This window comes from Rhamphochromis longiceps, linkage group LG5, assembly GCF_057381845.1.
Source record: "Rhamphochromis longiceps isolate RC_006_pf linkage group LG5, R_longiceps_female_GT1.1, whole genome shotgun sequence".
In the NCBI taxonomy this organism is placed as follows: domain Eukaryota; kingdom Metazoa; phylum Chordata; class Actinopteri; order Cichliformes; family Cichlidae; genus Rhamphochromis; species Rhamphochromis longiceps.
In genome coordinates, this window is record NC_140561.1 from 5553328 (window position 1) to 5577048 (window position 23721).

General features: G+C 41.2%; 2 protein-coding genes across 2 annotated transcripts; both read left to right on the forward strand.

Moving 5' to 3' along the window:
• Window positions 1-73: 73 nt before the first annotated feature.
• Window positions 74-2797, forward strand: fam217bb (family with sequence similarity 217 member Bb). The gene is made up of 4 exons (XM_085407839.1): window positions 74-325; window positions 583-667; window positions 1020-1087; window positions 1162-2797. Exons 1-4 carry the CDS (start codon window positions 213-215, stop codon window positions 2480-2482), a joined length of 1587 nt encoding a protein of 528 aa, XP_085263965.1. The 5' UTR covers window positions 74-212; the 3' UTR covers window positions 2483-2797.
• A 2034-nt stretch (window positions 2798-4831) lies between these two features.
• On the forward strand, window positions 4832-7915 carry pdrg1 (p53 and DNA-damage regulated 1). Its single transcript, XM_085407840.1, has 5 exons — window positions 4832-4964; window positions 5416-5491; window positions 5648-5722; window positions 5815-5895; window positions 7291-7915. Exons 1-5 carry the CDS (start codon window positions 4881-4883, stop codon window positions 7371-7373), a joined length of 399 nt encoding a protein of 132 aa, XP_085263966.1. The 5' UTR covers window positions 4832-4880; the 3' UTR covers window positions 7374-7915.
• Window positions 7916-23721: the final 15806 nt, after the last annotated feature.

The following is a 23721-nucleotide window of genomic DNA, read 5'->3' on the forward strand; positions in this document are numbered from 1 at the left end:
CATGTATGAACCACTCAGCACATTAACCGTGCGTGCTCCGTCTGTGAGCCCCACTGCCCTCCGCTGGGCGGCAGGTGAATCGCACACAGGGATCCATACCTAAACACAGTTGTGTTTGGTTCATTTCAGCCCATTACTCATTATGATCACAGCACCGTGTTTCGCGTGAACAGCTCACTCGCCCATTTCATTGGTGCCCGCTGGAAGCTGGGATGGGCACCATTCTGCAGGAGCAAGTGGCACAGCGGTGTGCCGAGAGGGTTTCCAGCAGGGAGAGGAAATGGAAGAAGGATCTGTGGAGCATCGCCGGGCCTAATGTGGGCAGGTACCGCCAGATATGCTTATTATTGGGGTTACACGGTGGTAACGGATGAAGACATGGCTGCTGTTTGTTGCCGTGTCCTCGGCGGCGCCACAGACGCTGGATGTCGGTGGTGTGTGACTGCACTTAGATGTGTAAATGCTCACTGTGTACGTGTGTGAACAAAGAAGAGCGCCATGTCTGCCCTGTGCTGCTGTTTCTACATTTCATGTGTTTCATCGGTCACATTTAACTCGGAAGATTTGTTTGTTTCTCTCAAGTAACATAATGGGAAGGCGGCAGTCTCAGAGGAAGCCCACACCGCCGCAGCACGCGTTCCCAAGTCAGGAAACTAACAGCGAGAAAGTGAGTGAACGGGCTCGGATCACTGTATCACACACAAGATCAGTCAAATTAGCTGGTGTTCCAGTTCTGTTTTAAATGATGGTACATTAAATAGTGACTGCTTTCATACAAGATACAGAGCTGCTGTTAAAGTAACACCTACACGTTTGCAGTGAGCGTTGTTTACATCTCGCTATTTTTTCCTTTATTCCACATAATGACACATTTCTGTGGCACAATAGTGCACTATTTATATCAGGCAAAATGTCAACAAGTCTCAATTTATTACCATGGTAATAACATTACCATGGTAATAACATTACCACGACCATGTTTAAGTGATAAGTTGAACATAATGTGTCTGTAATTGCAGAGGCTGCAACAAAGAAGAAAGCACAAGTCTAACAACTCCTCAGCTAAACGCAATACTTCTCAACACAGGTGAGGTTTGTGCAAAGTTTGTGTTGTTCGCTGCTGTCTCAGTGCTGAGATAATAGCTTTGCTTTGCCTTGCAGCGCTCACAGATCCTCAGAGTCAAAGGCTCTTCCGGTGTCCCCCACAGAGGGCAGGATGGAGCCAAAGGTGCTGCCGGTCACTAAGCGCTCCAGCCACAGACAGCACAAGCATGCGGGGAGCAGAAACGGCAAACACACAGCAGCTGTCTCCTACCACTGCACGTGTGGTTGCAGCACTGAGCAGCTGGAAAGACACTCGCCAGAACTGGAGGTCAGACGCCTGAGTCGCCATGGAGAAGATGACAGCGACACCGATTTGTCTGAGTCAGAGAGACTTCCTGTGTCAGCCTGCAGTCGTGCTCCTCCTCGGCTCGAGCTCAGGCCAGAGGTCATCGAGGCCGAGGACTGCTCCTCTCGCAGCCACAGATCCAATTTGCAGGGCCATGGAGGTTTTGACTTCCCAGACTTCCTCCCTCCACCTTTTAATTCGTGGAGCCTGAGTCAGCTGGCTGTTTTCTACAACATGGAAGGCCGAGGTACCCCCCGGCCCAGGCCTGTGGGCCCTTTGGAAAGGTATCTGGAGAAGCTGCTGCAGCTGGAGTGGCGTCAGATCCAGACCGTCCAGGAGGAGAGCGGGAAGTCGGCAGTATCAGAAGTGATATCCAGCTGTCACAGGTCCCCTGCTGCCGCCACATCACGTCTCAGCTCTCCCAAGTGCATCCTCCAGTGTCAGCGTGCCTTCCCCCTCACTTTCCTCTCCTCCCTGGCTAGTCACTCCGCCCTCCTCTCCGGCTGCGCCTGCACTCTCTGCCGGATCCGCTGCTCCCGCTGTAGTGTGCCATGCTGTTGCTCGACTTACAGCCACAACCGCCAGTCCAGGCCGAGTGCTCCGCTAGAGCCCAAAATACTCCCGAAAAGGAGCTACAGCGAGAGCCGGGTGCACTCCTCAGACAGGGGCTCACAAGCCCAAAGGTTCAGCAGCCCTGTGCGGACCAACAGCCACCTGAGGAGAATGCAGGCATCAGGAAACATCCGCAACCCTGTCCAAGGTGCCGCCACCAGCCTTCAACACACTGCCAGCGACTGTAATGAGGTTGCCTGGAAGGGGGATGTGTGGGACTACAGGATGGGCGGGTTTCGGAGGAGGAGCGGCTCAGAGCAGAGGAGAGGTGGAGGAGACAGGAAACAGAACGGATGGGAGAAAAAACGGAGCGGCTCTGAGTGTAGAAAAGGAGGAGCTGAGAGGAGGAGAGCGGCTAACCTCAAAGAACAGGAAATAAAACCTGACGCTGTCACTGCAATAATAGACAATTTACCAGGATCCAAATATTCTCCTATACAGAGGCCAAGCAGGCCCAAACAGGTGGAGTTTGTCACATAACAGCAGGTGTAGTGATGAATGTGTAATCTGAATGTTACATACTGTCATCACCTTAAAGTTTTATTATGAATGTACAGTCAGCAATACTGTTCATTTGTTAATGTGATATTATTTCTCTGTGCTGTGGGGGATGTTTACACAGATATGGAAGAGAGCCGCTGGATGTCCAAGTTTGATAAGTTTGTGCTTTATTTAAAAGAACCCAGATAGCATCGTGTACTGTATGTGATCATATGATATGATTTTCAGCAATTCAGGTTTATTAGTCTTTTGAATGAAGCAGCAAACATCACCAAAATTTATTAAAGAATACCAAACAGTCTTGTGAAGATGGTGTATGATGCTGAGCGGGGAGAAAAGGTGAATACTGGACTCGCAGGCTTACTTGTAGGTGGTGAGCGTGGGGTACAAGAGGTGTGTGATCGAGTGATGGTCCAACCTTATGTTTCCAGGAAACTGAGGGTGAGGGTGGGCAGGAGGGTGAGAGCGGAAAAAGGTTTAGTTTCCGAGAGGAAGGTAGCGATGTAGTGAGAATTGAGCCGCAGGTCACTTAAGCAATGTTGTGGTGGAGAAACTGAAAACAGTTAAATCAAGGTTAGTACAGAACAGACATAAAGTTACAACGCAGTGAGGCTGGGTTACCTCCATGAGGTAGCTGATAAAATCGCAGAGAGTGCATGACTCCGCTGGCCTTAAGTATTACCTCGCTGACTGGATGGCAGGTGAGCAGAACAGGTAAGGAACCAAGGCTCCGCCCACAAAACACCAGCCACTCAGTCAGATCATGACAGGGACTTCTTCTAATCTGGATCAGACTAAAGGATAAACTGATCAGATTGAATAACGCCTATGAAAGAAAGTGACACAAATGTGTGTTCAGATCATTAAACATCAAATGAAAAAACACAAGTCTGGCCATAACGTGGGAACAGAAGCAGATATTTTGAAGATGAGTCACTTTTGGTGCAACACGGAATCGGTAACGCCTATAGACTGTACAGAAAAGATGGAGCTAACTTGCTCTGGATGTGAAAGGCTTACAGTTGTATGGATGTTAAACGTTATTACCTTGCACAAAAGGTAACGTGCACAAATCATTTTTGTTCTTAGCATCAATTTGAATCAATCTAAATCAACATGCTTGGCTTGCTGCTGCAGTCTGCATACTTCTACATTTCCCCATATGAGGAAACATGTACCTCAAGGTGAAGTGGAGAAAACAGTAAGAGCCTGCAACACTAAAAAGGAAGAGAGCAGAGGAAAGTCTGACTGATGAAAGAGATATTTGTGCCTGATGAGGAAGGCACATTTCCAAAGCGTTCCCTGATGATGGTGAGCTGAAATACTTAAAAAACTTAGACTTAAAAACAACTTTTTCCACTGAGACAGTCGCTGTGGATTAAGAAAAAAAAAGGAAGAAAGGTCAGTCTCGCTAGTTTCGTTGGCCTTGAGGTTGAAAAAAGTTATCTCAGGTCTCTCAAACTTTGTTTCATGAGTGGCTACTTAAAACTGAACTGGATAGGACTCATGGCAAACTCTTCACAACTTTCAAGTGAGTAAGAGTTAAGAATGACACTGGCTGACTTATGACCTGGCAATAAATATGGAAGAGAGCCTGGAATGACTGGAAGCAACCAGCTGTCAGCCTCAAAGTGATGCGAGATGAGCGAATCAATTCCAGACGGCTTGAATCAAGCCAAAGACTATGTCTGTCTGTTATGCACAGTCTGAGGTGACCACATATTAAATCTCCTCAAAGTTATTAATACAGATACGAGCTCTTTGTCCCTCTGTTTGAAATGCAGTGAATCCCCTCTCCCTCTCTAGTCTGCGCTTATGGACAGGGAGATTTTTGTGTTTCGTACAGTTCAAGTTATTCTGCAGCAGAGTAACAATGGTAATAGTGGTTTATAGTTCTGCTGTATCCTGTGAGGCAACTTATCTACTTACTGAGAGAAAAAAAATACAAATGCAAAGCCCACAGTCTACAGGGGTGGCTCCAAAACTGACCAACAGACAGAGAAATGTACTCAAAAGTGTTTCTAAATTTAGTGTTTAAATATTGCTGTTTATTGGTCCCCCTGCAGCTTTAGAGAGTATACGCGTGAGATGATTTTACCAAGCAGGTAAAGAAGTACAAAGAGGCGAAATCATCATCAAATCAAATCATTTCTCGCATTGCACAAGTACAGTTACTGAAATCAACTCTTCCACATAACATTTCTACACATGAGATGTGCTGCAGAACGAGCCACGTCTTTCAACTGAAACGTAGAAATGAACGTTCTCGTGAAACGGCTGGAAATGACAGAAACATTTGCGGCCAGTTTCCGAGCGGTCCTTGTAGTGTTCAGCTGTTGTTTCACACCGGACATATTTTGGAAGCGGCACTGCAACCATGGACGAGGTGTCCCAGCGTGTTTTGGAGTATTTGACAGAAGTCGAAGAGGCAGCTGAAGATGTTCTCACCACTAAACAGCAGGTAAGTAAATACTGAGCTGAGGACGTTCACACGGGAGGATCGTTATGTACGTTATAGAGGTATGCTAACGTAGCCAGTGACGTTAGCTGCTAAGCTAGCTAGCTAAGTTGTCAGCTCATGGATGAGAGAAAAACACATTTTTGTAATATATAATACATATATATGTGTGTGTGTGTGTGAGAGAGAGAGGGAGACTTTAATAATATAAAATACTATATAATATAAAAATGTGTGGACATTTTTCACAGATACAGCTTTTTAGTCAAATTATGAAGCTGCTATTTACAATGAAAGATTTTGTATTCTTTGTATTTGTATTATATTTTGAATTCCGTATCAAAGCAAAATAGAAGTACATTCACTGGTGCTCTCATTGTTTTATCCATCTGTGTTTGTTTGTGTGTGTGTGTGTGTGTGTGTTGCTAACTAATGCCGTCTGTTGTTCTTCTAGATTGTGGACCTGGACACAAAGAGAAACAGGAACAGGGAGGCACTCAATGCCCTGAAACATGATGTGGCAGATTCAGGTGAGCATCCTCTCCCAGCAGCTGTGCCACTAAAAGAGTCAAACAAGAGAAGCTGTTAAAAACACAAAACCTCACAGTGATAGGAAAGCCAGGTGTAAAGTTTATTCTATGTGTGTTTATGCAATGAATGACATAAAACACTGCTCACATTTGCAGAGAAAGTCAAGGTTTGCTTGGGAAGCATGTTTATCAAATTCCCCAAATCCAAGACAAGAGAAATGATTCAGAAAGGTAAAACATTTCTAAGTCATTGATTCTTACATGTGCAATTTTATTAAGAACACATCACCCTAAACTCTTTTGATCTTTGTTGTGGTGTGTAGACCAGGAGCAGCTGGACAAAGAGATAAATGATCTTCGCAAAGGGCTGAAAGCAAAAGTGAATCGTCTCAATGAGATGCAAGGTAAGCTATGCTCTTACTATAATACATAATACTTATTAACAGTTAAACTATTTAGCTGCAAAATGTTCATCCAGTTATTTCTTTTTAGTACCACTTAGATTTCCAGCCTTTTGTTGCCCCACCTGATTTTTTTAAGATGTGTTGCTGCCATCAATTTCAAAATGAGCTAATATCTTTCATGAAACAGTAAAATGTCTCAGTCTAAACATTTGACTCTGACACTCTGACCAGATGTTTCTAATTTTAATAATATTCCACACACAAAGGAAAGCAGTATTAGTTTGTTTAATTTTCACCTTGAAGGACATCCTGGTAACCCCTCCCCCAATAAACCCCCCAAACTCACGAGTATTATTAGTTAAATGTGAAGAATATATGAAGAAAATCACTTTCATTCTGGTTGTATAGAAAAATAGAGGCCTCAGAAGCTCTTACTAGTCAGTACCCAGGAGGAAACAATCCAGAAAGTCTATTTGAAAGATAGATTTGATCACAAACTGCGATTGGGAAAGAACCAAACATTGCACACAATAAAGTTCAATCGATAAATTAGATTTATGAGGGTCCCTGGATCACAGCCTCATAAAATGCTAAACGGTTTTGGAAGGTGTGCAGTATGTTTGGGATCCTTCACAACCCCTAACAATCAAACCAGATCTGAACACAGAGACACTGTGCTGCATTTAATCCTTACATACTGGTCATATTTTCATACCTAGTCTGGTCTGGTCCAGAATATCTTCATAATGAGCGTCTACACCAAATTTTGAACTACAGATTGTTTTTGGAAGTATAAATAGCTACTAATGTGTTTTAGGAAAATCCATCAACAGAATGACATTTAGGTTTTTCACTGCTGTCAAACATCTAAATGGCTCAGATTTCGGTTAAAGTCATAGGTTTGAAGCAGCCATAAGTCAGTGTAGTAAATAGCAGGATGTGTGGAAAGTCTGAATATATAATGACATTTTTAAGTGTTTTATGTGGAGTCTGCTGTCTGTAAAAAAATAATTCCATGACATCTGGAATATTCCTGCAGCCTCCATAGCAAAAATGTCTTGTCTGGTCTCCAGTAACTTATTTGTACAGGAAGTGCAGTGTTATCTGATGGAGGTTTCATTGCTTTACATCATTAAACTCGCAGAATTTCTCCCAGTGGTTCTGTTGTTGGAAGCAGGAGAGGAAACTGAGTCCAATCTGCCTTCAGTCAGATACCTTTAGATTAGGAGGAATAAGCATAATGACTCAGTCATTATTCCTGTGGGAAGTCCTTCATATTATTATTGGGAAAAGTCCTCAGTCACAGTGATCTCTATTGTTCTGTTCCTACGACTACATTTATTTTAAGTCAGTCTTATATGATCTCTTAACCTTTTTTGTGTCTTACTGTTGCAGGAAAACCTGAGCTGAGAGGCTACAGTCTTTCTCCTCTGTCCACTGATGAAATCAGAGCTATTAACAGCCTTTTAAAGAGATGACTGGAATTCAACAAATCACTGCATCTGGGGACAAATGCCACATGCTGACATGTTGACTGCAGCACTCAGTTGTTCAGATGGGAGCACAATGTGCCAGAGCTTCAAGCCAAACCATCATCGACATGAGAACTGATCGCATTTTAAATGTGGGAGTAGCTAATGTGGAAACCAATACAACTCCCATTCTGTCTAATGGCTAGCAAGAGCTAACCTCACTGATTGAAAAGAGAATTTCAGTTGTATTGAAGTTTTTATCTGTGACCTCGGTTAACACTTTCCAGATGAATTTATGGTTTCAGTTTTTAGTTTTAACCTTTTTCTTTTCAACTATAACATGATTTTTTTTGTAAATTGAGTGAAGAGAACAGTTTACCCTTTATTGTTTGATCGCTCAGTTCGAGGAGTCGCAACAAGCATTTGAGAACTAGTAGTTGATGTCACCACAGACAACTTTTATATACAGTATTTGGCTGTGATGTATATAATCCATCCTTCGAGCTAATAAAAGCTGGTAACATACACCCAGGCTTTGTGTTATTCCCCTTATTGCATAAATAATTCAGTATCAGCTTAAGAATTCACTTGCTATCATGGACAATGAAAGGATTTCATCTGGGTCTTCCCAAGTCCACTTCACTATAACACTTAATGTCTAAACACAAGCAGAAAGCACCAGATCTGAAATCTTAGCTCAGGTCTCGGGTCCTGAGGAGGCCGTGGATCCATAATGTCTGTCTTGTTAGAATTCATCTCCTTATTCACACTGGACTTATGAAGATCTCTTTCTTATGCATTTTCAGGGTAGTTTAGTTTAAATGATTGTGGTCAAAGTCAACAGCTTAATGGAATAACAAATTCAGAGTAATAGGCTCATGTTGACACATCGAGAAGCATTCAGCAGTTTCTTTTTTGGGGGGTAATAGTTCATAATACAGCCTGGGACAAAAGGGCATTTGAAATTACAGTGTAATTATATCTACCCTAAAATACTAGGCACATTAAAATAAGGGGGTAACAAGTCAGGGTTTTTTTTTTAAAGGAAATACAGAAATTACTATAAATTAGAGTACTGTATCCGGTCTTTAAATGATGACGTGATGAACCCTGCTTCTGGGCCATAACGACTCTGCTTTTGTTAAGGTTGTCACTGTCGGCCTCTCTCGGTTTTTGTTACCGCTAACCATTTTAAAGCTCAGTTTTTAAAACCTTATAATGTAACTACAGCCCAGTCCGTGCAACAGTACATTAATGACTAACCTCGTATTGTGGATGGATTATCTCAGTTGTTCTCCTGACTGAAGTTTGGTCCGTTTACAGCATCCTGCCATGCGATTGCATTTGTCCCTAACCATCGGGAACCCTCACGTTAACTTTTATCAAGTGGGAAAAAGTTAGTGTTCATCCTCCAGCTTCACTGTGTTTATGTTATGCTAACATATGCTAACATAGTTGTGCCGCTAGTGATCACGTAGCACACCATTATATACCAGCTAGCCCAACTTCAGTAACCCTACGAACGTCACTGCTGTTTAGTTTTCTGTCTTCTTTTATGTTGGAAGCAATAACAGAGCTGTACGTTTAATTTTTTAAGAAATCTCTCAGTCAGAACATGGTGGTTTATCATTAGATGGAAACTAGCGAGCTAACTTCCTGTTAACTTCTAACTCTGTTAAATTGAATAAATTCTGTTTTCATGGATGCCTGGATGCTAAACTTAATTGTTACACCTGGTAAAGCAGCAACGCTGATCGTGATGCTGCAGTGATCGTGTGACTTTAGGACCTGAAGCTGAGTTTGGGCCCAGGCACAGCTAATGACGTCAGACTTAAAGACCTGATAGGTGATTTTAAGTAGTGAACAGATTTCACCTATCGCTGGTTATTTTTAGAACATAACACCCGCGATAAACGAGGGAACTCTATACAAATACTGAGAAATTTCAATCCCTTCTCTCTTTTGCTCTGAGGCGCAAGGGAAAAATAACGACAAGTCGATGAACATCATCTACAGATATATTCGGTAAATGCCCAAGACATCTTGAGAAATGTAAATTGCCACTTGATTCGTCCATTTGGTTGACTTTTTTTGGAAAACCCGACCGTAAACAAGACGTGAATATCACACCGGAAACGAAGCACACTATAGGAGTTTCCCTACCGGAAGTAGCATATGCCAAGGTGCACATAGTCTATTGTAACCTACATTGTAGGAGAGAGAAATATCGTGGAAGAGACATAAAGTGAGTAAAAAACACAATAAATGCATTTAGAATATATTTAGAACTACAAATTAAATTTCGTTTTAGCAATTGGTGGTTTTTTAATGTCACAATTCCAACCCACCTCCTTTTTCTAGGCTTGGTACCAGCAAAAGTGACCCGAAAAAGGCACTCTGGCAGAGTTACTTTTTGTGTGTGTGTTTTTAGACATCCTGGTGAACTTCTATCGTTGCACCATCGAGAGCATTCTGACCAACTGTATAACAGTCTGGTACGGGAACTGCTCTGCCTCGGACCGGAAGGCGTTGCAGAGGGTCGTGAAAACTGCCCAGCGCATCGCCGGAGCACCACTTCCTGCCATAAAAGATATCTACAGGAAGCGGTGTCTGAAAAGGGCTGGGAAAATCATCAAAGACCCCAGTCACCCATCACATGGACTCTTCACCCTCCTGCCCTCTGGGAGGCGCCACAGGAGCCTCCGGACTAAGACCACCAGGTACCGGAACAGCTTCTTCCCCACAGCTGTCAGACTCCTGAACTCTGCCTCCTGACATCTGACCCACGTTAAACTCATGGACTGAACATACACACCCCCACAATGGACAACTGTACCCTCAAACACATAATAATAACATGGAGTGAACCACCACTCACAACCACTAGCACTTTATATAGCCTCTGTAGAAACTATCTACACCCTCACTTATCTTAACTGCACTACTGTATAGCTCTGTGTAAATAATCATTCTGTACATACGATAATCTTTAATCCTACAACTGTTTACAACTTGCATAGTTCCCATTTCTGTATAGCTGTATATCCCAGATTCCTGTAAAGTTATTTATTTCATATTCTGTATACCGTAAATGTCGGGCTATAAGCCGCTACTTTTTGCACAAGCTTTGAACCCTGCGGCTTTTAGTCAGGTGCGGCTTTTCTATGGATTGTCCGTGATTTTTGTCATATCGTAAGACGATTTGTTTTGTGTGTTCCGCTGTTGTACGGCACTACGTTGCCTGGCGGAAGGATCGGGGTTCAAGAGTGGTATGTTAGTCACATGTCCGTCCGCCAGGCAACGTAGTGCCGTACGAAGTAGCGCGAAAAACAAACTTCAAAGTAGCGCTACGCATTCAGCGGGAGGCGTGGATGATGAGCGGCGATAAACTTGCAAGTTATGCCCAAAAAGCAAGTTATGCCCAACTCCACCGGTGGATTCTGACAGCGTGGAAAAGTGCGAAAACATCCACGATCACCAACGGATTTTGAAGGGCTGGACTGCTGCATGATGGAGAGGAGGACACCGCCACGGCCCTTCTGAGGGTGTTCGACTCTGACACTGACAATGAGGATTTCTTTGGTTTTGAAAGTGACAACGAAGGAGAGAAGAAGAGTGGATGACGAAGCCATCCTGAGCCTGTTCGTTTCCGACACTGGAGGAGAGGACTTTGGTGGTTTTAGTGCGCAGGAAGAAGAGAAAGATGGTGGTGAATGACTGACTTTTCTTCTTGTTAAAGCTGTGTCACTGCACCTGAGCCTAAAAGGTAGTCCGAATCTATTTTTCTGGTGTGCTGTAGGCTACTGTTATGTACTACATGTGCAAATATGTACCCATAACTTGTTTTTCAAAATATTAATAAAAGTGATGTCTCCAAACAGCCATCTCTTTCCTGACAATTCCCTTTGTGCATATTCTCTTACATATGATAAGTCAACATTGAAACACCTGCGGCTTTTGGTCAGGTGCGGCTAATGTATGTACAAAACAGGATTTTCCCCTGATTTTAGCTTGTGCGGCTAATATTTAGGTGCGCTTTGTAGTCCGGGAAATACGGTAGTTTTTCATATTTATATCCTGTTCATAGCCTGTACATAGCTTGTACTCACTACAGCCTGTACATACTTAGTTATAGAATATTCACAACATACTTCATACCGTGTACATTATAACATACCATAATAGACCCATTTCTGTAATATACTTACATATCTATACTATTGCTAATATATATTGTAATATACCTATATCACTAAAGCACTTCTGGATGGATGCAAACTGCATTTCGTTGCCCTGTACCTGTGCATGTGCAATGACAATAAAGTTGAATTCTATTCTATTCTATTTAAGTAGTTTTAAACCTTGTGATTCACAAAAAGTAAGAGTAAAAGAAGATCTGATTGTGCTACAGTCAGGGCAGGAGCAGCGGCTTCGCTCATGCACGATTCATTTGCAGTTTTGGAGGCGTAGGGGGTCAATATCTCCTGCTCTGACAGCAGCTGGGGGCGACTGCTGCGTGATGACAATCCGTCGCCTGTGAGCGCTTTGGCACAGGCGAGGTGCCCACGGCAGCACCCGCTGCTTGTTGAGAGTAAGAGTGATACGTGCTCTCACGTGGTCCTAAGTCTTCCTAATAACACCACCAAAAGTCGCCAGATTTGTCGCTAGTCACTTTTTAGAAAAAAAAGTCGCTAACGGGGTCTGAAAACTCTCTAAATATAGCAACAAAGTTGCTAAGTTGGCAACACTGGGTTAGTGGTGTTTCTAAATTACCCATAGATGTGAATGTTTGTCTATCTCTATTAGCCCACAGGGCTATCTCTGTTAGCCCTGTGTCAGACTGGTGACCTGACTCTCACCCTTTAGTAGCAGCCCTTAGTTATGCAGTACTTGAAATTACTTAAACAGTACTTAAAATTATTTACAGAATAATTTATGGCTCCATGTCCCATGTGCTAGTCTTGCTAGTCTTGGTAGCCAGGGATCGGTCCGCCAGGGCCTCCACTCCTGGCCGCCCGGCACACATTGCACAATGCGCCTCCTGCGGGTGGTGGGCCTGCAGAAAAATGGCCCATGTCCCTTTTTCGGGTGTGCCTGGCCAGGCCTTATGGACTAAGGCCCGGCCACCAGTCGCTCGCTTTCGGGCACCCTCCCCGGGCCTGGCTTTGGGCGTGACCCGGTAACCCTATCCTGGGAAGGGTGAACTGTTCTCTTGGTGTTCTACTCATACGGGTCTTCTGAATTGCTCTTTGTCTGGTCCCTCAGCATTCCCTTAGAGGTAGGGAGAGAAGTTCAGCCATCTGGGAAGGGGTCAGAGTAGAGCCGCTGCTCCTCCACATTGAAAGGAGCCAGTTGAGGTGGTTCGGGTATCTAACAAGGATGCCTCCTGGGCGCCTCCAGGGTGAGGTGTTCTAGGCATGTCCCACTGGGAGGAGGCCCCGGGGCAGACCTAGGACACGCTGGAGAGATTATATCTATCGACAGGCCTGGGAAGCTGGAGGAGGTGGAGAGGGAGAGGGAATTATTTCTTTCTTTCCTGTTAAATTCAGACTTGCTGCCCCTTTTTCTGTGTGCCTACATTATAGTATTTGTAGAGAAATATAATTATGTTGTAATTTCAAATAAAATACCATGGAATTCCATGTAATTACAGGGTAATTACACCCTTTATCTGTATTGTACAATTTTAACTCCTAACTGCTGGTGCTTTTTGATGGTGCACCTCGAGGTGGTGCTGTGGACCGCAGTAGCTGAAAAACAAAATCTCTAGAAATTTATAATGAAGTATTTTTTGGGTAAGAACTGTTTATTAGCCTTAGCCATCTTTGCCTTCTGAAAATGTCTAAAAGCCTTACAGAGCAACACACATAAATGGAGAAATGAGCAAATACATCCATGATGTCAATAAATCTGTAGTTGGTTAACAGCAAAACAGGAAGTTTAAACTGTGATGGATGTTTACAGCTTACAGTTTGGATTGTAGTGTTTATTTGGAAAAGAAACTTTGTGCCTGCGCACTGCATCCTGGGTCACTCGGGCTATAATTAAAGATCGTACAGTATGACTCATCTGAAGAGAGTTTAGATGTATTGAAAAAACACACATATACACAGCAGCTGTACAAACCTGCAGACCAGCCAAAACATATCCAGACAGATATACAAATACATTTATTAAAAGAATAATAATCAAGAGAAGGAGATGTTAATGCTTGTGTGAAGGCTTTAGAGACAGACAGTGAATATGGGCTCTGTCACTGCTTCTGATTAATTTTTTCCCAATAAGTAAAACCTGAGAGTTTGACACACGTCTCCTATAAACAGCAGCAGCAGCACCATCAATCGTAGCTGCATGTCACAGTGAGAGCTGCTGTTTACTGGAGAAGAGCATCGGTGCAGTGAGAGTTGGGCTTCCTAATGCATGTTTGTGTATGGAGGCCGAGGCCTGCACACAATAAAAATCACAATACATAATAATTCTGAATATGTGTGACACACAGTGATTAAATAGTAAACTTGAGTATGTACTTTCAAACTTGTATCCTTTTTTTCTTTAAATGGTTTAAGCATAAGCTTAATTTAGTAACAGAACAGTCACTAAACATCAAACCTTAAAAGAACTATATTTATGCTGTGGGAAAAAATCAATCGAAATAAATTCTTAATAGGAATTAAAATGATCAACATAAAAAATGCTGTTCAGAAGTTTAGTATTTTTAACTGGGAATGGGTCAGAGCACCTGAGCATGGTCGCAGCAAAGATGTATTTCACAAGCAAAGATGCAGCATCCACCAAAATATATCCACTTTTGTCTTCAGTTGTGTTGTGAAGAGTCAAATGTCAAATACACTTAAGTAACGCCATTCCCCCCAGAAGAAGCCAGTCCATGAATCGAGGGGTTGCAGTAAGGTCAGAACAAAAGCAACTGATGTAGCGATGCCAGGACTTTTTATCCAGAGTGAGCAACAAAGGAAAGACTGAAAGAGAGATTATGAGTAGTTCAAATAACATGTCATGCCTTCCCTTCATTATAGAAGTGGGGACTATGAAGATACGTTAAAATAAAATACATGTTTGCATTAGACAGTTATCTTATGTCCTTTCTCTGTGGTGTTGATCAAAGTTATGTAGACTACAAACTAAAAATCAGTTCTTGAAGTTGAGGTCAGAAGGTGGCACTGCAGAGTCAGAGCCTGCACCCACTGCCTCGATCCATCGCCTTCATGCAAGTAATAACACGCCCTGTAATTACTGATTCACAACACAATGCTATTCAGAGTTTTCGTTTGGCAATTCTGTAACATTTATAATCATGGGTGGAAACTACAATGAGGATATGGATCTCCTTCTATTGTGTTCAAAAACAAAATGTTATGTGTATGTAATGTAAGTTAAATCATTCACATTCAAGAGCCTTTCTTTGGTTTTTGATACACTGATAGTGTTTTCTTATTTTCCATGAGCATACCCTGACTGGCTGTTGGACCTCTTCGTGAAAGCCCTTTAACTTCAAACACACCTGCCACTCCAAAAGGACAGGTGACAGCGCTCAGACAAAAATAAATAAATAAATGTCATCACTGCACTGATGGAATACGAATAAAAGAAGCCAAAACAGGAAAGGCTATGAAAATATAGTCTCTACTGCCTGCTTTTGGAAAATGGGAGGTGCAGATTAAGCCGAAACACAGCAAAGTGCTCAGTGATGTTACCTTTAGTACACGCAGCCTAGTAAAGCGTGGTCACTCAGTCATGTGTGTTCACACAGCACAAACACAAGAACACGGAGATGCCTTTATGTGTGCAGCGCTCATTCTTTAGTGGGCACTGATTCTGTTTTCCTTCTGTATTTTGGTGGAAAGTTATTGTGCTCTTAAATCTTTCTTAGTATCCCGTCTTAGAATAAATGTATGCGCACACAGGTCTGAAGTTTTTCTACAGCTGCTGGGTTTTCAGGTGTTTTCTATTATCTTAGTTTTCTTCAGGTGAGACATAATTTACATCCTTAGATGGAATCTGAATGATAAACACCCACCGTGCTGACCTGAGGCAGAGGGAACAAAATGAATAACAGCATTGTGGTTTAAGTCCGTTGTCTGACATGCTGCTGAGTACGGGGAGGACACGAATAACTCGAGGGAAGAAGAGGGAGGGACAACAGCGGTCACGTGTGTGAGGAGGCAGAGGTGGTGGTTTCGGTTCACTCTCTTCTCTGACTTTGGTTGCGTGCCACCGCACTCAGGCCTGAATCCAGCTCTGAGTGATGAGTTTATGAGTCAAAGGATGGGAACCTGCTGATTGTCTCAAATGTGAGACAATTATACCAAATGAGACACGCGATGGAACCGAGAAATGAAAGTGACACACTGGCATTCTGAGCCGATGATTGATTATACAACCACGCTGTTTGCCTCCACCAGACTACAAGAAGAAAATTAATCACACCCGAGAGGAATGAAAATAAATCCATAAACTATGTGTAAATTATAGTGGCTTTGACAGTTCGGTGTGGAGCTGTATCAAAGGCCAACCCTATGGCTCTAATTGTGCCTTAGCTACACTGACATATTAATCACCGTTTGCAGGTTAGCTGCCCTCATGTGCTCCAGAAAGCGGCAATGTTGCTGCAACATTTGGATTAACACATTCAACACCCGTCACTCCCTGGGAGAGGACTTTAATTTATCTGCTATTGAATTCAAAATGTGAAACTGAACTACCCACGTGGAAATGCTACGAGTTTTCCTCGGCATGTTAATTGTGCGTGTGTGAGGCTACGGTTCCTTCCTGCTGCGAGCCTGAATTGGTTAATAGCTTTCTGGAGAAAGATCTCATTTTTCTGTCATTCCCACATCATCCTAACCTCCAGCGCTGCAGTGATGATTTACTGAAGGCTGTCCTTAAGTGTAGAATATGTCCCGTCAGAGAGGTGAATGTGCAGGCAAATCTGGAGGATATGAGTCAAATGTTATGTGTGCGGTAGAGATGCTTATTTTGACAGACTTGGCTCAGAGAGGTGTTGTTGACTTGGCAGAAGAGACTTCGTTGCTCAGCTGTCGCTCACAGAAGCGTCTATGCTGTATATTACAGCATAACATTTTTCACAAAGGCGATGAAAGCTCATCTTACAAAAGCACCGGCGAATAGATCAAAGGAAGTCAAAGCTTCACACACCTCATGCAGCATTTAGACAAAATGCTTAAAAGTGAGGGGAAAACCCCGCAGGTTTAGCCTTGAACATAACCTCAGATGAATTCGTATGTTGCATCAGTGCTTTGAGTCCTCTGCTAAAGCAGAAAAGTGCTATTTAAGAAACCAGTCCGCGTACCATTTACCACACACCACAATTCCTACCTGTCAGAGCAACAGTGAGAAATTATTATATTGTTGTGGTAGATGAAGTTTAGTTATATGCTATATATTATTACTAGCATACAGGGTTGGCATTTAAAGCTAATTATATCTAAAAAAGCTTGTCTTTGAAGCGCCACTCTTATCAGTGTGCAGTAGTGTTGGCTTTCTTCACATTCTCTTGTAACACCCTCTTTATTCCTTTAGCATTTTTCTCTTCCAGGCAACCTTATGACCCTCTGAGCTGTTTTCAGTAACACGTCTCATGCCAAGATAAATTAAAGTGATGAAAGATCTGCAAAACACTTCCTGCCGAAACAAGTTGGAAAGCTGGTGATGCCTGCCCTGTCTGTGGATTATTCTAAAGTTATCTACATTACAGTCACAACACAGTATTTTGCAACATGTAAATTATTTGCGACATACTGACATCATTCAGATCCTGTGTCACTAATAAAAGTCATTTGTATAAGTTACAAATCTATTTTCAGTCTGTCGATTGGTTTATTTGTTGCCACATATTTGTCTCATTATTGTGCATCATCGTTGTCTTTTGTGTGTGGCTGTTATCTCAAGGTTTATATTGTACTTAACTCTTTTGTTCCATGTTTTGCCTCACTGTTAGTTGCTTCAACAATGAAACTTTAACCTGACAAAATATTCAAACTAACCATAATACCATAATAATGCCATAACCATAATATCCTATTTTTCTTCTGCATTCCCTCCCAGCAGTGTTAAGATCTGAGTCTATGACATCATTGTGGCTTGTGTGATATAACTGTGGTTAATGCTGGCAGACAGTAATATTTTAAATTTCTCCTCCTGAGACACAGTAAGACTTGTCATATCCTGAATTGGGATAAGAAAGAAGAATCAGGACCTGTTTCCTTTTCCTGTTTTCTGCCTGTGGAAGCTGTTTTGAAATGTTTTCACTTTTATGTTAAACTCCGCCCACCTCTGCTGCATTGGAATCCTACTTATTGGCGCTTACTTACCTGGCAGACCTCTTACACCTATGCACTCCTCAAACATCTCTCCGATCAACTGACCAGTCACTCCTCGCTGTCCCCATGTCGAGACTGAAGCACCTGGGGACTGAGCTTTCGCTGTTGTGTTGCTCCTGTCCCTCCATATTAGGCTGGCCCCAACACTTGAAATCTTCAAGTCACTTTTAAAAACACATCCTTTTCCCAAGGCGTTTTAGGAGTAGTACCCGACTCAGCTTGTAGTCAGTTTTAGTCAGTTTTTGGTTGCTCTTAATCTTCTGTGCTTTTATTTATTGTCTGTTTTATTCATGTTTTAATATTCACTGATTCATTTTTATCTTTTTTTTCATTTATTTTATTGTTATTTGACTTTCTTTGTTTAATGTATGGTTTTTAACTTTTGCCACTGATTTTTACTGGAAAACTACGGTGGCCCCTAGAGACAAAGCATGTATAAACTCCAAAACACTTACAAATTCCAAATAGCACGCACAAACTCCTCAACACATACAAACTCCAAAACACATGCAAACTCCAAAACACATGCAAAATCCAAGACACGTACAAGCTCCAAAACACATACAAAATCCAAAACACGTACAAAATACAAAACACGTGCAAAATCCAAAACACGTGCAAAATCCAAAACACGTGCAAACTCCAAAACACGTGCAAACTCCAAAACACGTACAAAATACAAAACACGTGCAAAATCCAAAACACGTGCAAAATCCAAAACACGTGCAAACTCCAAAACACGTGCAAACTCCAAAACACGTGCAAACTCCAAAACACGTACAAAATTCAAAACACGTAAAAAATTCAAAACACATACAAAATCCAAAACACGTACAAAATCCAAAACACGTGCAAAATCCAAAACACGTACAAAATTCAAAACACGTGCAAACTCCAAAACACGTACAAAATTCAAAACACGTACAAAATCCAAAACACATGCAAACTCCAAAACACATACAAAATCCAAAACACGTACAAAATTCAAAACACATGCAAAATCCAAAACACATGCAAAATCCAAAACACGTGCAAAATCCAAAACACGTACAAAATTCAAAACACGTGCAAACTCCAAAACACGTACAAAATTCAAAACACGTACAAAATCCAAAACACATGCAAAATCCAAAACACGTACAAAATCCAAAACACGTGCAAAATTCAAAACACATGCAAACTCCAAAACACATACAAAATCCAAAACACATGCAAAATCCAAAACACGTGCAAAATCCAAAACACGTACAAAATTCAAAACACATGCAAAATCCAAAACACGTACAAAATCCAAAACACGTGCAAAATCCAAAACACGTACAAAATTCAAAACACATGCAAACTCCAAATCACAACGGAAGTGCTCCAGGACGCTAGGGGCAGTGTTGAGCTCGATTTGTAAAATAAACGGCAAGTTTGTTGCAAACACATGGGCTCTAGTCTCCGTTGCGCTTCCCAGGTTGCCTAGCAACTATGATACTAACAGCTGGAAACGTGTCATACAACTTTTTTTGACAGAAATGAAGGAGAACATATTTTTTTTCATTTGTTTGTTTGTTTCTACAAGAGCTTTGTGTGATTTGATAAGTATCTGAGGCTGAGACCACAGGACAGTAAAACATGATTTTTGGGCTTCATTTCTGTACTGAACAGTCATTTAAGATTAGCTAGTAAATAACAATTAGCTAATGTTGTTCATGAGACTAAAGTCATATCACTTTGGTAATGTAAATATAATATGGACAATATTATGGTTATTATATTAGTCATTATTAGGTATTACAGCAGTGAACATGAACTCTTTGTCAAATACTGAGCTTCAGTACAGATTCAAGTTGCAGTTATTTACATGTCTTACCACCTTAAATCTTCACTCAAAGACAAGTATATAGGAATGACTGCCAAATTTATTTGCCACTGAAGCTGAAGGATGGCATCTGAATAAAACCTCTCTTGACATGCCTAGATGACATTAAAGCTTGGTTGGCTCTAAACTTTTTAAATTTGAATGAAAAGAAAACAGATTTGTTGGTGTTTGGACCCAGTGGCCCCTGTGAGTCCTCTTCTTTTCATTTGGAACCCCTGGAGGTTTATTTTAAACCTGTTGTTACTGCCCTTGGTTTTAAGTTGGACCAGTCCATTTTTATCATTTAAGGCGACTGGCAAGAGTGAAATCGTTTCTTTCTAGGCAGCACTTTGAAACCGTGATCCATGCTTTTATTTCTTCCCCTGTGGACTACTGTAACGCACTTTATGTGGGGGTCAGTCAGTTGTTACTCTGACATCTGCAGCTGGTTCAAAATGTATATTGACAGTGCATATATAGGTGTATCATATATAAGAGACAAATGTTGTTCCTTCAGTATGTTGGCATTACTAAATTTGGCTCAAATGCTTACATACATGTGTAAAAAGAAAATGTACAAGCTGTGAGCTGTTTCAAATCAAATCACTTTTATTGTCACATCACATGTGCAGGTACATTGGTACAGCACATGTGAGTGAAATTCTTGTGTGCGAGCTTCACAAGCAACAGAGTTGTGCAAAATACAATAATGTAAACAAGCAAAATACAAGAATGGCTACATCTGAAACTAATAAATATATGTACAATATATAATAGTATATATATGTTTCTGATAAAATGAAGAGTAGACTGATGTATTAAATATTCCTTTATTGGGTGAGAAAATCAGACCATGTCATAACTGCTTTAAGTCATACAGAATAGATATCAGAGCTTTAAACAGGCTGACGTCTGCTAAATGGGTCAAACTGGGCAGAAAGTATACAAACACATAACATCCTTATAGAATATGATGTAACACTATAGATCAACTTACCTCAGAATATATAAAGCATACAAACAATTACAGCAATATGATGCAACAAACACAGCAGTGCTACTGATCCAAAATACTCAAAGCTTCATAGAACTGAAACAAACATTTATTTTTAGTTCCATTCTGCTGCTGATACAGACTTTAGGTTTCTGAACATTAAACTTGTTGCTGCCTTTCATAGTGTGTAACTTGAAGGCCCTGAGTACTTTCTCCCACACTGGAAACACTGGAATGATAAAATTATTTGAACATTACCTAATAAGACTGATTCAGGACAGACAATTAGTTATTTTAAACTTTTCTAGCAGTCCTTCACAAACAGGGAACAGTCTGTCTATTCTCTCCATCTGTCAGCTGCTGCTGGCTCTTCCTCCTCCTCTTCCTCACATACTGCTGAGATTGTCCTGGTGGATCATCAGGGGTGCAAAGCCTCACAGATGATGTAATGCAGTGGGTCCCTCAGTCTGTTCTCACTCTGGACACTTGCAGGTGTCACACATAGAAATCAAATGTGTGATAAGCTGCAGGATTCAAACACAAGTGTGACTTATAAATACATGTTCATACTTTTATTCCACAATCAGAGAGAAAGAAACAGAGAGAGAGAGTGCAGGACAGACAGACAGGTGACAGTCTCAGGTGTACACACTGCTACAAAACAGCACCAGAGAAGGAGGATTTAGTGTTTGTGTCATTACGAGTGCTAAACAAGAAGAGTTCCCAGATGGTACAGTGGACACATGTGTGACTCCTGTGATTAAAGCATCTTTCTTTCAGCTTAAGGAGTGAACCGTCAGCTGACTGACATGACTGACTTTAATTACGCATAAAATCATCACATTCTCTGTAAGATTAAAGTCAGCTATTGAACGGCGAATATTTTGAAGTGAAGGCTTTAAAACCAAGTTAGTACAAACGTCGCTAATGTCACATAACTTTCCCGACATGTTGCCAACAGTAATGTTTTAATGTTCTTCATTATAAAAACATTTGCGCATAAATAAGTGACATAATATTCAGTACTTACTTCTGGAAGTTTACTCTTCGTCCGCTCCGCTTCCGCCGTTTTTTTTCGGCAAAATTATCCAAACCACCGCCGCGCTATGAAGTCTGGGATATGTTGGGCCATGAAGGCTACACAGACCCATCCTTAAAATTCAGGGAAATTAAGGACGCATTTGAGGGCCGCATTTCGAGCAGCCTTTGAATTGGGACAGTCTTTGTCGTGTCGCTGTGACATAATCGGCCTTAAAATGCGGCCTTTAAGGCTGCAGACCCCAAATCCAGTCATTGGTACTTCCTGGCTTGTGTAGTTACTAGGTAACAAAAGCTCAACACTGCCCCTAGCGTCCTGGAGCACTTCCGTTGTGTTTTGGATTTTGCATGTGTTTTGGAGTTTGCGCGTGTTTTGTATTTTGCACGTGTTTTGTATTTTGTACGTGTTTTGTATTTTGCACGTGTTTTGTATTTTGCACGTGTTTTGTATTTTGCATGTGTTTTGGAGTTTGCACGTGTTTTGTATTTTGTACGTGTTTTGGATTTTGCACGCGTTTTGTATTTTGTACGTGTTTTGTATTTTGCACGTGTTTTGTATTTTGCACGTGTTTTGTATTTTGCATGTGTTTTGTATTTTGTAAGTGTTTTGGAGTTTGCACGTGTTTTGTATTTTGCACGTGTTTTGTATATTGTACGTGTTTTGTATTTTGTACGTGTTTTGTATTTTGCATGTGTTTTGTATTTTGTACGTGTTTTGGAGTTTGCATGTGTTTTGTATTTTGTACGTGTTTTGGAGTTTGCACGCGTTTTGTATTTTGTAAGTGTTTTGTCTTTTGCATGTGTTTTTTATTTTGTACGTGTTTTGGAGTTTGCATGTGTTTTGTATTTTGTACGTGTTTTGTCTTTTGCATGTGTTTTTTATTTTGTAAGTGTTTTGGAGTTTGCACGTGTTTTGGATTTTGTACGTGTTTTGTATTTTGCATGTGTTTTGTATTTTGTACGTGTTTTGGAGTTTGCATGTTTTTTGTATTTTGTACGTGTTTTGGAGTTTGCACGTGTTTTGGATTTTGTAAGTGTTTTGTCTTTTGCATGTGTTTTTTATTTTGTACGTGTTTTGGAGTTTGCATGTGTTTTGTATTTTGTACGTGTTTTGTCTTTTGCATGTGTTTTTTATTTTGTAAGTGTTTTGGAGTTTGCACGTGTTTTGGATTTTGTAAGTGCTTTGGAGTTTGCACGTGTTTTGTATTTTGTACGTGTTTTGGATTTTGCATGTTTTTTGTATTTTGTACGTGTTTTGTCTTTTGCATGTGTTTTTTATTTTGCACGTGTTTTGGATTTTGTAAGTGTTTTGGAGTTTGTACGTGCTTTGTCTCTAGGGGCCACCGTAGAAAACACTTTGGTCAACCATGTTGTTTTTAAAGTGCTCTATAAATAAAGTTGGATTGGATTAGATAACAACCTAAATTTTTTTTTAATTCTTTAAATTCTTATTCTTATTTTTATTTTCATGTCTATTTTAGCGTAATTTATGACAGTATGTTTGCACTGAAGCACCACAGCAATTTCCTAATGTTGTAAACCTGCTCAACATTTGGCAATAAAACCCTTTCTGATTCTGAAATTAGTGAAATTAAACTTGGACACCTCTTTGTACTTCCACCTTTTTGTACTTGTATTTTCTCCTGCATTGCAAGGACCGGTATTTGCACTGAACATTGGTACTGGACCTCAAGATGCAGAACTGCAGTGGCACAGAAACCTGAGCTGAACAGAGATGTCAGTCATAAGCACTTGGAGAAGTAGGAACATACTGTATCTGTCCTAGCATTACGTCCACAGTGCTGCAAAGCAACACAATTGATGATGAAAAGATAATGCCCTAGAGATGCAATGTAATGTAGGGTAATGTAAGGTCTGTGCATGGATTGAGTTAAAGCCCTTAGTGACAGTATTTTTAAACAAATGTGGTTTCAGTTTTGGGGCAGGCATCAAGCCCTAGGCAATTTGGAACTAGGTATCGCTGTTTTTTCTAGATTGTGCTGCAGTGTTGTGCCTTATGCTAAGTAGAGACAAAAATATGATTGTTGCGGCTACTCCAACCAATGGCGGCAGGCTAAACATGAGGACACCGATGACGCGCAACAATTAACGCACAGA

Coding starts and splice junctions, on each gene's coding strand:
- fam217bb (XM_085407839.1), top strand. CDS start 213: ATGGGCACCATTCTGCAGGAGCAAGTGGCACAGCGGTGTGCCGAGAGG. Junction 668..1,019: donor AGGAAACTAACAGCGAGAAA/GTGAGTGAACGG, acceptor CTGTAATTGCAG/AGGCTGCAACAAAGAAGAAA. Junction 1,088..1,161: donor CGCAATACTTCTCAACACAG/GTGAGGTTTGTG, acceptor TTTGCCTTGCAG/CGCTCACAGATCCTCAGAGT.
- pdrg1 (XM_085407840.1), top strand. CDS start 4,881: ATGGACGAGGTGTCCCAGCGTGTTTTGGAGTATTTGACAGAAGTCGAA. Junction 5,492..5,647: donor ACATGATGTGGCAGATTCAG/GTGAGCATCCTC, acceptor TCACATTTGCAG/AGAAAGTCAAGGTTTGCTTG. Junction 5,896..7,290: donor TCGTCTCAATGAGATGCAAG/GTAAGCTATGCT, acceptor TTACTGTTGCAG/GAAAACCTGAGCTGAGAGGC.